This window comes from Panulirus ornatus, chromosome 56, assembly GCF_036320965.1.
Source record: "Panulirus ornatus isolate Po-2019 chromosome 56, ASM3632096v1, whole genome shotgun sequence".
NCBI lineage: Eukaryota > Metazoa > Arthropoda > Malacostraca > Decapoda > Palinuridae > Panulirus > Panulirus ornatus.
Genome location: NC_092279.1, coordinates 17,283,170 through 17,300,541, shown reverse-complemented (window position 1 = coordinate 17,300,541; position 17,372 = coordinate 17,283,170). Strand labels below are relative to the sequence as shown.

The window sequence follows — 17,372 nt, the reverse complement described above, 5'->3', positions numbered from 1 at the left end:
TGGAATGAGCTGCTGGGGGTCGGGGTTGACCGGTAACAGGAGGGTACGCCACTGCCGTGGTGGTATACTGGGGTAAATATACTACCATGGTCTCATTAATGTGTCCGAATCCTTCTTTCCTTTTTTTTCCCGGGTAAAACTGAGCATACAGGACACTACCATAGGTCCACTGAACACCCCCGCACTCGTCCACCACTCGCGGTCACACTCCGTCCCTCACTAACCCTGTTCGTCACCACCTGTCGTCCCTCGCCGCGACACGTCGCCCAACGCCATCAGTCTCTTCCTCGTCACCACTCGTCGTCCGTCGCCGCGACACGTCGCCCAACGCCATCAGTCTCTTCCTCGTCACCACTCGTCGTCCGTCGCCGCGACACGTCGCCCAACGCCATCAGTCTCTTCCTCGTCACCACTCGTCGTCCGTCGCCGCGACACATTCGCCCAACGCCATCAGTCTCTTCCTCGTCACCGCTCGTCGTCCGTCGCCGCGACACGTTCGCCCAACGCCATCTGTCTCTTCCTCGTCACCACTCGTCGTCCGTCGCCGCGACACGTTCGCCCAACGCCACCAGTCTCTTCCTCGTCACCACGCGTCGTCCGTCGCCGCGACACGTCGCTCACCGCCATCAGTCTCTTCCTCGTCACCACTCGTCCTCCCTCCTCACCTGTTGTCTGCAGCTTTTATACCAGGACACCCACACACCACCTACCTCCCCTTTCCACTCCCACGGTTGATGGTCTCTGCTGTGGTGCCTCCGCGTGGTGCTGAGAGGTCCCCGGTCCTTCCACTCTGCTTATGATCCCGGCCTCAGACGGCTTAGGCCACCTCAGGTGCCCTGGAAGTCCAGTAACTGCTCTAATTCGCCTTCAAACTCTCCTCGAACTACCTTCTGCACACTGGGCCCCCGTACTATCCCCCAGATACTGTCTCCTGAAATGGGTCCGGACGGCTTCCAATCATCACGGACTGTCCTGCGCGCGCTGCTCTGTGCGTTACATGTCGTGCGGGAGGTCGCTCTCTCTCTCTCTCTCTCTCTCTCCTGATGATGTTATATGGTAACGCAGAAGGATCATGTTGCTTCAGGAGGAGGGTTAATAAGAGCAAATTCCAATGTCGTTTTCTGTACCCGAAGAAAATCGGAAGGGACGGCTCCCCCTATGTTTTCCCTCGTCATGAACCATGCATGTTTAATGTACTACCAGTGAGGCTACGATGTAAAGTGTGAGATAAAAATGACCTCTTAAAAATATTCATCCTCCGAGGGTGAGATATCGTGTTTCTGGGCAGCATATCATGAAGGCGAACTTGGAACGCTGCTGCATGTAAAGCCCGATTTATCGCGCCGCGGAAGATGATAAAACTCGCGTAGGATTCCGAACAATACTTTTAAGCTGGATCACATCCCTGGCTGATCCTGTCTTCATTCCTCTGGCATGACGCTTGAGGGAATCTGAACGTATTCTCAAAGAGAGTTTGCGACTTGAGGAACCAACGCGGTGCTTGATGCTCTACGTACCTTACGACGCTCACCGGCGACGACGGGGAGGGCTCGTAACTCTCTCTCTCTCTCTCTCTCTCTCTCTCTCTCTCTCTCTCTCTCTCTCTCTCTCTCCTCGACAGGTGGCAGCAGCAGGAGGTAGGCTGCCATCGGCCAGGGAGGTGCCACCCGCCTGTACCTCAGGAAGGTTCGCGACGGCTGCGCTGCGAGCCAACTCTTCAAGAGGATGTCAGGTTTCACTCCTTTGCCCCATTTGGGTCTTTTCTTTCTACTTCACTCACATGCGGGGCTGCTGGCATACACTACATGCCATCTCTCCACCTAACTCACAACACTTGGCAAGAGCTGACTCACACGACCCGTTCTTTGTGGCTCTACATTCTCCTGCTGCGAGAGCTACGCTGTGACCATGTCTTTTGGTACAAGTTCGTCGTAAGTACTCGTTCGTAGGTAGGTAAGGAGGGAGTTAAGCAGGTAGGTAGATAGGTAGATAGGTAGGTAGGGAGGGAGTTAAGTAGGGAGGGAGGTAGGTAGGTAGGTAGATAAGTAGGTAGGTACGTAGGAAGGGAGGGAGGTAGGTGAGTAGGTAGGTCCTCTTCCTCTTTCCATTGTCTCTCTACTAACTTGCTTCGCAAGCCTCTTCCAACCCCCACCTCTCATCTCCTGTCTCGCCTTACTCCCCTTCTCGTTCCACCATCACTTTCCCCTTCCCTCCCCCAACCTTATTCCCCTCCCTCCCCTCCCCATTTCCCCTCTCTTACCCTTCTTCCCTACCTCCCTCTCTCCTTCTCTATCCTTCTCCCTCCCTCCCACTTCCTCTCCTACCTTCGTAAGTAACACGATCATCTACATCATCAGTCGTCGACACCCGGAACGCTGATGATCTCCCGTTGATAAAGTGCAGGCTCGAAGCTGAGCCATTTCCTGGTGCTGGCCAAGTGCTGACTCGGCCCGGGAGTCAGGCCCGCCGTCATCCGGAGGAGGAGGAGTGGGAGGAGGAGGCGGGAGGGGTACGCAGTACGCAGGAAAACAACAACGTCCCGCTGACGCAGAGCCAGGGTCGCTGGTCGTCAGGTGGTGGTGGTGGTGTGTGTGTGTGTGTGTGGCCATTCAGGTGGGAGGGTTATCTGCTGCTGCCGCGGCTGAGCTGAGCGCATAATGATGCCGACGAAGTGCTGCTGACGCCAACGATACGGTCTATGTGCCCCCAATTCCCGCCCTTACGACCCTCCCACACACACACACACACACACACACTCGAGAACCCTACGAGACAATCGCCGCCTCTTTCGGACCCCACTACTTAACAGCACCTCGTGGCCGGAGGCTGTGGTATGAAGTACCATGTCCTCACTTCCCTCTCCCCAGCAACCTGCTGGTTTACCTGCGATTCCTCACAAACCAGCCATTTAGTGAATGACTCCATGCACCAATGATGATCTGGATGACACCTTGGTTGACGATGACCTGTTGGTTAACGATGACCCCTTGGTTAACGATGACCTCTTGGTTAACGATGACCCTTCGTTAACCATGACCCCTTGGTTAACGATGACCTCTTGGTTAACGATGACCTCTTGGTTAACGATGACCTCTTGGTTAACGATGACCTCGTTGGTGAACGATGACTCCTTAGTGAACGATGACCCCTTGGTGAACGACGACCCCTCGGTTAACGACGACCCCTCGGTTAACGATGACCCATTGGTTAACGATGATCCATTGGTTAACGAGGAAAAAAAAACGTTTATATTTCCCAACGTTTGGCAGATGTTGCAACAACCACTACCGCCTGCAAGAAGAGTGGCCCATCCCGAGGTAACTTAACCCCTTCCTCCCACCACCCACACAAAGTGTCTTATAATCATCCCCAAAATTATGCAAATGCAATTTCACACATCTTTTACAGCGATAAATTACGAATCGTCGCCTTGTTAACGCCGAATTCTAATGTAAATTTGGCCAATCGATTCGTGAGGTGAAAAGCAGCCATCTGCACACAGGGCTTGGGGGGGGGGGGGGGTCCTAGAAGGGCTTGGGGGGGTTCCTGGAAGGGCTTGGGGGGGGGTTCCTGGAAGGGCTTGGAGGGGGGGGGAGTTTCCAGGAAGGGCTGGGGGGGGGGTCGGGAGGGGGTCTGGAAGGGCCGAGTTAGGGTGATGCAGGACCCCTCATATTCCTATGTTGTACTCTTATAAGGGCTGAGTCAGGGTGACACAGGACCCTTAAGGGCTGAGTCAAGGTGACACAGGACCCTTAAGGGCTGAGTCAGGGTGATACACGACCCTTATAGGTTGTACCTTAACAACATATGTGTAACTCTCACCCTACCAACCCGCTTTACACAGCCTAAATTGACTCTCATTTGTTAAGCTCAGTAAACCACCATAGGTGCAGTACTGACTCAACGCGCGGCCTCTCTCCTCTGTTTCTTTCACTCGGTTTCATCTCTGTTTAGGGAGTTCCTGAGGACACTGGTCTCTTGCCAAGGCAGAGAGAGAGAGAGAGAGAGAGAGAGAGAGAGAGAGAGAGAGAGAGAGAGAGAGAGAGAGAGAGAGGGGAGGGAGTGAGGCCGCCCCGCCGTTGAGCACTGAATACTTTGCTAATGTTTATCCTGATCAGGTTTAACTGACAGGGGTGGAGGACCTCGCCTTGCGGGGTGTCGGCGCTGGTGGTGGTGGTGCTGCTGCTGCTATGATGCTACGAGGCTTTCATTACGACCTTACAATATGTAAAACGAATATATTTCGACAGCCTTCTATATGCATATTTATCAATGAAATTTTCATTCTCTCGCATACACTATGGTCATATTTCGCATGAACAGCGTAACAGCAAAGTAAATATATACAATTCAACTGGTCTATATGTATTTTCGGAGGGACACCAGTATGTTATTCATTGTCACTGCGAATAATCTGAAAAATCGCGTCAGTTCTACACACCTGTTCATAAACCTTTCGATGATTTTAAACCTCAAACAGAACTCACCTTTCCCCTCCAGTTAACTCTGTTCTTAAGGTAAACCATAACGTCGCAGACCTGCAATATCTTCTTTCCTCTCTCCTGCAGCTAATGGAACAAACAGGTGTGGTAATATTAGCTCTCTCTCTCTCCTACAGCTAATGGAACAAACAGGTGTGGTAATATTAGCTCTCTCTCTCCTACAGCTAATGGAACAAACAGGTGTGGTAATATTAGCTCTCTCTCTCTCTCCTACAGCTAATGGAACAAACAGGTGTGGTAATATTAGCTCTCTCTCTCCTGCAGCTAATGGAACAAACAGGTGTGGTAATACCTGGGACAACGGGACGTAACGTCCCGTCCTTTCACCACAATTTCGAGAGTAATTCGACACCACATTCACGAATCTTGGCACCTTGGCCTGGCCTTCATCATCAGACTAGTCCATTATGCACTAGAAGTTGAGCCCCTCAGCCAAGCGTCGCTTGCCGTAACTCTCTCTCGTGCGGGTGTGTACACAACACTCGAGCGACGCTACACCTGTGTTACGTAACGTTACACCCTCGCCAGGACTCTCACTCATCCTTCCAGATACTCCTACACCGAGAGCGTTCTTTGGAGACCCAAGTACTAAGGCCTGGCAGTGGCGTGGGTCGGACCCCGCTGGTATTTGACTGGCTGTCTGGCTGCCTGCTCCTACCCCTGGACCTGTTCGCCGCAGTCCGCCCCAGCAGCCATTAATCTTGATCAATAACCACAAAATTATCTGTGGTTGACAGCGGCCAGCCCTCCAGAGGCACACCAGTCGGCACTTAACGCTAATGTAACTCCACCAGGGAGGTACCTCCAGCTCTTGCAGTACGGTACAGTAACTTCTAGAGGAAGGTAACTCCCGCAGTACAGTACCGTAACTAGAGGAAGGTAACTCCTGCAGTACGGTACCGTAACTAGAGGAAGGTAACTCCTGCAGTACGGTACCGTAACTAGAGGAAGGTAACTCCTGCAGTACGGTACCGTAACCGGTAGTACTGTGGTACTGCAGTACTGTGGGGGACTTCGAAGCCTCTACGTCTTAAGAGTTCGATGATTCGATCTTGCGAGCTCGAAGCTTTTCAACTCGTGGAGTATGACCGATTAGGTCTTCTAAACCGATAAGTCGTCCCTATTAGGAGGATAACACGCAGTCTCGCGAGACATAACTAGAAACTAAAAATCCATTACCTTAACCGAGGTGTAGTAAGATAAGCTAAAGCCTACAGCGTAGATATCAAGACCCATGAAGGACGCTCTCAAGGTATCTCCCGCGTTTATCACACTAATCCTTTCAATACCTAAAGTAAACCCCTTTGGGTTCCGTCAGTTTAACCCCTTCTGAGTAGGTTGGCCTAACCCATCAGATAGCGTTGACTCAACTCCTTAGCTATGGTCCAAGGGGGGGCGTGAGGTGGTGGGGGTCCGCCTCACGCCCGTAACAAAACGCCGAGGAACTCATCGTTAAATTCAACCACCGCCAGGATGATCAGTATCAGTTGTGTAACCGACGACGCCCAACACGATGCTGGCCGCCGCCACCAGGGTGGTGTGTGTGGGTATCTTGAAGACTTTCTTTTTTTTTTTATTCCCAGTTTTTACTGCTTGGAAAGGATGATGTAATACGTCATTATTTGCCGACGTATTCACCTTATCTAATTGCATCTGGAGGGCCTTATCTGCCGCCTTAAAGAGGACTAACGTGTGTATAGTAAAAGGTTCTTCCACATGGAACATCGTGTATAAAAGGGATGTACAAGCATCTCTTCACAAAGCTTAATGCCAGTCGAGAAGAGGGCGAAGAATTCTGACACCCCCTCTCGTATAAAATTAGTGAACATAGTTACGCATATATATTTAGGGACAGCGGATGTCTGTGAGGAGAGCGCAGCAGTCGACAATGAAATACCAGAGCATCATTAAGCAAGAGTTTATCCGAGAGAGAGAGAAAAAAAAAAATTGAAAAAATATTCAGCTTGAATTAGTTTGAATAAAATCCACCTGGTGGTGTCAGAGCATTAGACAGGCAGTGAGGCGCACGGGTGAGTAATGTACCGCCGGAGACAAGTTATTTACAACCTGACTTACGCCTCATCAGCGAGATGTGGACCGTGGTTCACGAAGGCCTCAGATCCAGGTCCTCTCCGGGACGCACGGGCCCAGGTCACTCTCCGGGACGCACGGGCCCAGGTCACTCTCCGGGACGCACGGGTCCAGGTCACTCTCCGGGACGCACGGGCCCAGGTCACTCTCCGGGACGCACGGGTCCAGCTCCTCTCCGGGACGCACGGGCATTAGACTACGTGCAGCATAAATCTCGCCCGACAATGGTTGAATAGTAGTGGTTTATGGAGGTAGGACGGCCAGCACCAACCTGACGGAGGGGCTCCCATTATGGGCTCCTGTCTGACCCCCTTGACCTCCCCCAGGTTTTATATGACACGTCTGGCATCAATATTCGTGTCCTACACATAACGTGTGGCACCAATAGCCATACCATCTCCACCTGACGTACGACGGTGTGGTTATCTATCTACTACAAGTCCCAGCTCCGCTCAACTGACAAACACACGAAGCCTTTATATGGCTGTTTCTGCTTAAGCGACGTATGGTAGGTCAGTCTTCCCTCCACAGTGTCATTCACAATCTTCGCTCCACAGTGTCATTCACAATCTTCGCTCCACAACGTCATTCACAATCTTACCTCCACAGTGTCATTCACAATCTTCGCTCCACAGTGTCATTCACAATCTTCCCTCCGCAACGTCATTCACAGTCTTCGCTCCACAACGTCATTCACAATCTTCCCTCCACAGTGTCATTCACAATCTTCCCTCCACAGTGTCATTCACAATCTTCGCTCCACAGTGTCATTCACAGTCTTCGCTCCACAGTGTCATTCACAATCTTCGCTCCACAGTGTCATTCACAATCTTCGCTCCACAGCGTCATTCACAATCTTCCATCCACAGTGCCATTCACAATCTTCGCTCCACAGTGTCATTCACAATCTTCGCTCCACAACGTCATTCACAATCTTCGCTCCACAGTGTCATTCACAATCTTCCATCCACAGTGCCATTCACAATCTTCGCTCCACAGTGTCATTCACAATCTTCCCTCCACAGTGCCATTCACAATCTTCGCTCCACAGTGTCATTCACAATCTTCCCTCCACAGTGCCATTCACAATCTTCGCTCCACAGTGTCATTCACAATCTTCGCTCCACAGTGTCATTCACAATCTTCGCTCCACAGTGTCATTCACAATCTTCGCTCCACAGTGTCATTAACAATCTTCCCTCCATAGTGTCATTCACAATCTTCGCTCCACAGTGTCATTCGCAAGCTCTAACCTCACCACCACCAACTCTCAAAATGGCCAAGTACTAGACTTTAAGCACACGTGCATTCTGAAGATCTCCGACAGCCTTGTGTTGGATCATCAATAACCAGCCCCATGCTATTGAATACCCCCCATATTGGATATCCAGTAGCTTTTATACGACAAGGCCAGTAATCCTACACTATATACTGTACTAGATCTTCACTAATCCCATGCTTCATCTGACCCATCTCTCTCTCTATATACATACATTGTGCATCTCCCTCCCCAATTCCTGACTGGCTCATAACCAAATCTGTTTCCATGTCACTCCCTTGTGGTACGTCCGCCTTCCTCTCCCTCTCCATCCTTCCAGCGAACCAACAGACCCCTAAATTAAATCAACCAATCCCATTACGACCGAGGGTTCAACAGTAACTAATCAAGACCGGCCATCAAACACCAGAGAATTTTTTTTTTTTTTTCAACTCTTTCTCTGGTACATTACTCATGCAAATAAGGTTTTACACTTCCGTCGAGCATGACTCACCGCTCGGAGGCCACACTCCTGGAGTCTTGCTCTCTAGCCCGTGGGACTTCAAGGGCCGTACCTTCTATACAGACCACTCAGCCTAGTCTGTGGTACCTCATGCACCGTACCTTCTTTACAGACCAGAATGCCTCACACTCTAGTCTGTGATACTTCATGCACCCTACCTTCTTTATATACCAGGCTGCGATTTTTTTTCTCCCTCCCAGGCCCAGTCATCTGTAGAAGGTGGACATACCAATGTATAAAATGCCGACTTCGTTTTTGTACAGTGTTAGAGAGTAGCACGTATATGGAAGGCAAAAACACATGACTATAACATTGTAACGGTAGTCAGGACTAACCTAATCCTCGACATCTGAATATAACTACATGACAGACTGGTTTGTTTTAGTAACCCCGGGAAATTTATTGCACACACCCTATGCTCATCCCGTGAGCGGTGGCGCAAAAGAATTACAGGGGGGTCACAAAGGGTCTTGGTCAGACCCTAGTGATGTTGATGTTACATAGGATGTTAGGAGAAGAGTCATAATCTTATTCTCTGAATACTTGAAGCCGATGTGTTTACTTTTAAACCTCGGGACAGTCACGGGATACCGCGACTTATGAAATTATTCTAACTCGAAGACTGCTCAGGTTGTGCTATCTGAATCTGCATCTGGAAGATGGTGGTACTCGTGCCGTAAAGTGAAAGGAATCCGAATACATTCCCAGGTCACGTAAGGTTACATCTACCAGCAACCAATTCTTTCTTACCATCATAATCTTGTATACTCCTACTTTTTGGTAAACCCCGTAAACCCTGTAAACCACTACACCAGCTCGATAAAGTGGTAAAGGGATTAAATAGCACTTATACAGCTTCAGGGAGCCGAGCTACACGCTGTATTCAACCTGCCCAATAAAAGGGGTAAGAGCTACACACATCCAACTTACAGGAATTCACAGCTAAATATTGACGCCCGACATCAAGTATGGAGGAGTCCTTTCATCTCCCTCCTTCAGCAGGGGCGCGTTAAGTGTATCAAATAGCTTTATCAACAAGTCCCTACGCCCTTGCCGCCCAGGAAGCTGACGTGTTTGTAAACTGCCGGCCAGTCGGAGAGGCAAACAACTCCGGCCTCCCCACGCCTACACCCCATATTCCAACCCTCCAGAGACTGGCTACGGTGTTGTACGACCTTTTACGAGATTGGTACAGGTCCTTTAAAAGGCCGTGTATGAATTAACAGCCTTTTAAACCCCTTGGGCAACGGCGATGCCTCCCTTAGGGCCCACAACCCATGGGTTATGAAAGTTTGGCCTTTGACCTGATTCATAACGGGGTCAGTTCAGACGTCATGCCGTCATGGGTCGTACCGTCGTGCCACAATGATTACGAGAGTCGTGGTTGTTAAGGGTCGTGGAAGTTGCAGAGACCTGCAGGGTGGGTTTTGACATGAGGAAGTGTGTTTAGCTGTCAAAAGCTGATGCCGTATTGTAAGAAGGGGGAACAGTGAAGCTCCAGGAAGGATAGAGGCTAGTGTTAAATATTAGGAGGTCAGAGGACATGGAAGAATGTTAAGACTGTACTGGGTTCTTGTGGGTTTGTATGTGTTGTAATGGACGGTGTTTAGATATGGTTTGTAAGGAGCAGCTCTGGGTTGTGACAAGGTCTCTGGAGTTGTCAGACGAAGGCAAGAGCATGGAGTGCTCATATGAAAAGAGGGACTTGTGGATTTTACACTGAAGAAGGACTAGAGGTCGTAGACACTATTATGCAACGAGGACCACAGGGGTAAAAGACGTGATGAGAAGTGTTACAGGAGGTTATGGAAGGCCACGCGAAGGATGAACTGCCGTGAAGGTTTGGGCAAGGATATGGGAAGGTGATGTTAAGCATCATGATAACCAGTGGATATAGACAGGGTTGAAGGAGGGACTAAATGAATTAAGTACATCATTCAGGCAAGGCAACATCCCCGTAGGTTGTTTATATACATATGTCTTTTATCGTGTGGTCTTCCCGAAGGCGTAGGGGTGTGGACATCATAGTCTTTGCTTAGCTATGTGGGAGGTGGACTTGGCGCTTAGGGAAGGGGTGGAGTGGCCAACTAAGGGCAGAATAAAAGGGAGTGTGGAAGAGGTTAGGTGTGTGTGTGTGTGTGTGTGTGTGTGTGTGTGTGTGTGTGTGTGCCTTTATCATTTGATTACTATCTGTGTGTTAAGGGGAGAGGGCTTTACATCGTGTTGCCCCGTCTCAACCTTGTATACATATATGTACCATGCCATGCACACACACACACATACCAGCCTAAGCCAGGTACCTGGGAGTTAGCGGTGAATCAAGCGTGTGAGAAAAGTTAAGCTTATCTTATCAACTTACAAAAGCAACAAACAACAACACAATAAACACACACAGTGTCTGCTCAAGGTGTAAAATAATGCAACACATATTACGTATCCAACAAACCGTCTACATACTTCAACACGACTTAAGCTATAAACTTATATAGTCTCTTGTCTTCTGTTTCTCGACTGCACCTTCTCCCCTGTCCAAACCACCCTTCCATTCTACCCTATTAACCACACACAAACACACACGTAAAAGTGCGGGTTGTCTGGGTGTATGTAAGGGGCGGGTGTGTGTGTGTGTGTGTGTGTGTACACGAGGGGTGACCTGGGCGTGTGGGAGGGGTGAAGTGTGTGTGTGTGTGTGTGTGTGTGTGTGTGTGTGTGCTGTAGGACGGGAGATGGAAGGGCTGGTCCTGGGCGAGGCAGGCGTCAAAACAATGCTTGCTGACGTAGCAGTGACCATCACCAGCCCGGCTCTGTGCAGCCCCGCCTCGCACACACTGCACACAACCGTAGCTAATATTATTCCTACGGTCAAGAGTCGCATACATGCGCCTCAGGAACGCCGCCCATACGGAGTTCACGTTAAAGAATCGTGTTGATTCTCCAATACACCATCTGCTGGGAGTCGGGTGCTACACACACACACACACACACACACACACACACACACACACACACTTCTTTGGAGCTATTCTCTCTCTCTCTCTCTCTCTCTCTCTCTCTCTCTCTCTCTCTCTCTCTCTCTGCTTGGGATCTCGTAACTGAAAACCAACCTCGTTACAGAATCACAGGCTTTCTGTAACCATTTTACGTAACGACCTGCTTTCACAGAATGCAACGCTTGCATCCACCTCAGAAGACTTCGTCCTTAGATCTTTCACAACATCGAACTGTGTATACACCGACGGCTTCGTGACGTGCGGTAGCGGCAGCAATAGAATGGCTGGTGAGGCGCGACTACATGGATATCAGGGCTCCTTGCCTGCACGGCTGACGACAAGGTGGGTGTGTGCGCCTCTGCCAGCCTGCGTATGGACGGCAACTGACTCACGGATGAAGCCGCTACATCATTTCCCTGATAGAGAGGGTCTTGTTTAAGCAACAACAAGCAGTTTCACTCTTAACCCGGCGAGAAGGCAACTGCACGACCCTGGAACACGATGGGCCGCTTGGGTATGAGGCTCCACCTTCCCCACGAGAGCACGAGGGGGTTAAGAAGTCTATTTGCAAAGCAAATTTAGCAAGCCGACTACCGACCCTCCCTTTAAACCCCGCTTCGAAGACAGGTTCTAAATCTCATGAAACTATTAAGAAAATAAACGTACAGTAAACGTAAAACTATTTTCCATGCTTTTAAAACTCCCGGACGAATTCTGCTTCGCTTCGTTCAACGGTTCATAACCAGTCACGAATCAGACGAAGCGGCGATGGGTCGAGTCGACCTCAACGCCCAAACACTCCGCCTTGCGTTACTGTGATTATCGTACGTCCATACTACCCTTATACTGCACCCCCAAGTTACTGTAATCATCGTACATCCACACTACCCTAATACCCTGTCCCAAGTTATTCGCCTGATACTGTAACTACCGTACTGGTTTATGTACAATTAACGTACGCATATCTCAAGCAAGATATGGGAAACACTTGTAACGGAGGCGACTCCGCGAGCAGCAGATGTTTACTGGAAATCATGTGATTGTTATTGTCGTAATTTGTGTCCCATTCGTGGGCAATGTTTACCGTCCCGTAGGCACACAAATGGATGCCATCGAACACCTGATCATACGATGTAATCTTAGAAAATGGTGACATTTTTTTTTTTTTTTTTTTTTATACTTTGTCGCTGAATTATAATAACTGCAATGTAAGTTAAATCGACTGAACTTAAGTCTTCGTCGAGAATGACCTCTTTTTCCACGATAGTGTTATCGAAATATACCATTGTAACATTACGGTAATGGAAAGCTGTGTAGGTATGTATATTTGCGTGTGTGGACGTATGTATATACATGTGTATGGGGGGGGGGGGGTTGGGCCATTTCTTTCGTCTGTTTCCTTGCGCTACCTCGCAAACGCGGGAGACAGCGACAAAGTATAATAATAATAATAAAAAAACATTACGGTAAAAGTACATGGAATCCGTTGGCGTGTAGAGCAACACAATGCGTCACAACGCATTGCAAATAGCGACCACATAAATCACTTTTCAAACAACAACAGCAACAAAACAATGTAAATATCTGTTGCTAGGGGAGGTGTTCAGGTTAGGTTAGGTTGCCATAGGTTTGGTTCGTTTTTTTTTTTTTCAAAGTTGTTTTCACCAACGTTAAACTACACATGTTTCTTCGCTATAGCCCTCATCACTACCGTATAATGATGCTTCAAGTTCACGCAAACTTTCGCTCTATTTCTTTCATTACTACGCTACTTTTGCACATTATCCTCAGCCAGTTTCGATGCGTGGCTAAAACCTACAATACACCACCACCATGACCTCCTACTGTGATACTAGCAGCTCAGCGTGTGAGCGTTTTCCAGCTGAAGTGGATTTCTCCGCCTTCTTTTTTTTTTTTTTAATCTGAATGGCGAAAACGTCGTTGCGTTAAGCCGCGCGTCCACCCATCATCGCATCACAAGGCCGTTGCTGGGATCTGTCTTCGCGTCGTAAACTAGCGATGATCCCGGTTCAGAGTCTTACATGTCGTGGAAGTCTGTGTGTGCGAGAGAATCGTACCAATTTCTCGTGATAAAACGCAGAATGACAAAGTGTGCAAAGGTTCCCACTTAGCAACGGCCAGTTCGATGGTTCTCTGGCCATTTGATCGCTCAAGAATCTCTTTTCCAAACTGGACAACGATTCCACGAGTGGCTGGTTGCTGCTCGAGCCCTCTGTACGTACTTATATAAGGTGGGAAACAAGGGTATATCATTCTAATTTCCTCATGCCAACGTGTTTTATGTTGGTTCACTTTCAGTCCAATCCAGGTCCGGTTTACTTGTCATGCATGCACAAACTCGCCACATTTAACCTCACCCCCTTCCTCGTCTCCAAAGCCCTTCCCACTTTGTGGAGCTCAGCCATGGCTGTCAGTTGAGGGGAAGGGGAAGTGCAGTTACTGAAAGTTAAATACACTTTCATTCCACCAATCTTGTATAGCCATGATACATATAACGGCCCTGTTAAGAATATTTTGCACAAACGTAAAAATAATAAAGTTGGTCAAAGCGAATAACAATAATTCAAATTTAACAGGTATACGTGTTAATAATCATACAAGAACGGCACAGTATCCAGGTGGTGCTCTATGCAGAATGACATACAGTAACCACCACATATTAGTTCCGTTCCATAACCCTCAAGTCGTACGCTACAACAATTAAAAATGAACCTGGCTGTTTCTCCGGCACTGCTAGTGGCGCCAGCAACATTACCTTAAGATGGACGGTAAGATATCTCAGCACCTTAAGCGTTCCTTCCAGCGCTTTGCTACACTAGGCTGTTCTATCCTGCCGTCTGCAGGCAGTAAACCGCCTCACACACCACCACAGTTACCACCACCACTGGTAATATACGTAAACATACATACCCAAGTGTTGTCGGCGATGGTGGGGCTGCCAGAAGCATCGTCCACCACAGTTCTCACATCCGTGTGTATGCTGTTCTTACGCTTCTCGATATAAAGTTCAAGAGATGTACTCTCTTAGCGAATACAACGGTACTTAAGATTCTTGCGTTATGGTATAAATGACCAGCACCACGAACTGCAGATCACTGGAGCACGATCGTTGCACTCATATATATACCCCTTTAATCACTGTAGCATTAAACCATTACACCGATACATCACTCAGTCACCACAGCAGTGAAGCATTACATCGGTATATCACTGCATTACGGGAGCACTGTCACACCAACATATCATTGCATCACTATAGCACTGGAGCATTACACCGACATATCACTGCATCACTAGAGCACTGAAGCATTACACCGATATACCACGCCATCACTATAGCACTGAGGCATTACAATGATATATAACCCAAACACTATACACTATAGCATTACACCGATATTTCACTTAATCACCGGAGCACTGAAGCATCGCGCGCTACTACGTTAATGGTCCGTTATTCTGCAAGGCGGCACCTTGCTGTCACTCGTACCAGGCCATCAGTGTTTGTTATGACTCTCATTACACTGCCACAGGCCCGAGACAACGTACCAGGGTGATCGATTACACACACTGAGGTGTTATATACCACTGAAGACCTACAGAGCAAATACTGAGTACATGCAACTGCTGAGCCTAATACACGAAGACGGGTCTTCAGTCCTTACACCATCAACGGTTACGGTAAAATGCCAATTTTTTTTTGGACGAGAACAGACAACCTTCAGTATACACAGTTGAAACAAATGTAACACCTGGTCTCCAGTACGGTTGCCAGTTAGGAGTTATTGATGACTGTAGTGTGGCTTTCAGCCGCCATGTGTAGTACTACTGGCTGTACGATGTAGAGAACAAGGCCTCAACGCCATCTGTCGATGGAAACCCGAGAAATATGGGCATCAACTTTTACAAAAACACAAAGGAGACTTTAAGTAGTATTCCTCGTTCCAATAACTGGATTTAAAGATCAATCGATCAATCCCTTAATTCCATTCGATCATCGGACACAAAAAGTATAAATGGGTACTGAAAAGAAAAAAAAATATACACACGTATTAGTATGATGGTTCGAGTCTGGGTTTGAAACAGTTCATGAACTTCTTCAGCTGCAGAGTCGAGTCATCAAGTGTTGTTGAACTCTTAGAAAAAAAAAAATGATCCAATCCAAATATCATTATCATTCCTAAAACGGGGGAGAAAAAGGGAGTATTTTAGGCTCAGATTTCTGGAAGATGTATCTTTGAGGAGACCACAGCGTTTCATAATCTTGTGTCGGCGACACCTGTGCTGACTCGTCTCGGACAGGCCTAAAGGTTGAGTCACACGCGGGTAGGTACCCCTACCACCCTCCTTCCAGCATTCCAGTTATCTAAACTTGCCATTAGTAATATAATACAATCTCTCCCTCAGTGGTCGTATCATATTTCCCTTCCTCCCCCCCCAACCCCATCCATCCAACCCCTACCCTTCCCTACCCCTGCCTCTCAGCCCTTCTTATCATCCAACTCTCTCTCCCCCTCTCCTTCCCTCGCCATCCCCCTATCCTTCCACACCCCCATTAGAGGAAAAGATATCTTTTCCACTGAATATTCAGAGGCAAAAGGCGTCTTCAGGTATTATATAAAGTATTACGTTTTCCTAATACCGTTGCCATCCACAATTACAATTCTCTCAAGCCAGTGAAGAATGATATAATAATTTGATAAAAACATCTATAACGAAACAGAAGAAAGTAATTCAACTCTCGCAAACTCACTAAAGTGAGTGGCTTCGGGGTAGTACGAGTAACATACTGTAAAGTAGACGAGCCATGTTAAATCAGTAGTTACATCAAATTCACTAGGGAAAAAAACACATAGACAATTAGGCTTGTGTGGTCATCAGAAATTGAATTCTTAAGAGTATTCCACGTGGAGGCCTTTTTCCCATCGTTTGATGTTCAGTAAGAAATCACTGCAGCGGACTGACTTCAATGACCATTAACTTGTCATTTCTGTTGGCGAGTGCCTGGGAGGTGATCCGACCTGACCAAACTTTATGTGAAAAGTTTCGAAAAAAAAAAAGTTTCTTTTCGCCTCAACCTGCGAAATTACCTTCCGTTGACGGCAATAGCCTGAGGGAGAACGGTAATCGCTGCTGTGTTCTGCACCCCCAAAAGATCTAGAGCCACTAGGTATGATCTCAGTTGCACTTTAGACACGGAGTCTCTGCAGTCAGTAAGGATCCATGATGGCTTCATGTCCTCTGTGGCCACGACCCAACGTCATCCGTCGTTCCTGGAAGAATGGCACAACAGGGCAAAAGTTTGGAAGGGTCGGTGAGGGTGGCGGGGGGAGCCTTGATGGTCGGGGACTTCCTTCCCTCGGCCTCTCACACCGCCAGCACCGGGCCTCCTCCCTCGCTCCCAGTATTCTCCACTTAGCTGTACGTCTTGGGGATGTTGGAATGTTTATGAATATAAATCTGGACCATAAGTGATCTCGGTGGCCCAGGAATGTTTACTCGGTTCGATTTTTCTCTAAAATGTTCATGACAGCCAAGATCTGTATTACTTTCCTGCCTGTGTGGAGTGTCTGTCTGCATGTGGCAATGCCATCTAGTGAGCAGTTACACAAATGTGACTTCCATGCGCATGAAATATCAAACAAAATCACAGTAACTTCCTCACAAAACAGAATAACGAATGGACATGTGAGTCACCAAATGTAATCGTCTGTTTTTCGCTTGTCCGCCGCTCTGAGCGCTGACACAAGTATTACTAACAAGGATAAAAAAAAAAAACACGTCTTGTTGAAAGCTTTATATTACTTGCACGAACGTTATTATGATTAACGATGGTCCCACGGTATGTTGGGGGTGGCGGTGGTGTCTGTAACCTCAGGGTTCTGGGAAGGCAGCGTTGTACAGTGGGAGGGTGCGGTGGTTTTCTTGTGGCAGGAGAACATGTATGGTGAGGGACTGGTGATGTCCCTGGTGACGGGAAAGCCCAT

General features: G+C 48.2%; 1 protein-coding gene across 1 annotated transcript in view; it reads right to left on the bottom strand.

Moving 5' to 3' along the window:
- Positions 1-15,072, bottom strand: part of LOC139765963 (uncharacterized) — a 250,433-nt gene extending 235,361 nt beyond the window's left edge. Inside the window, exon 1 of the mRNA XM_071693978.1 lies at positions 14,296-15,072. Coding sequence (XP_071550079.1) covers positions 14,296-14,333 — 38 coding nt within the window. The 5' untranslated portion in view covers positions 14,334-15,072. The remainder of the gene's footprint in view (positions 1-14,295) is intronic.
- Positions 15,073-17,372: the final 2,300 nt, after the last annotated feature.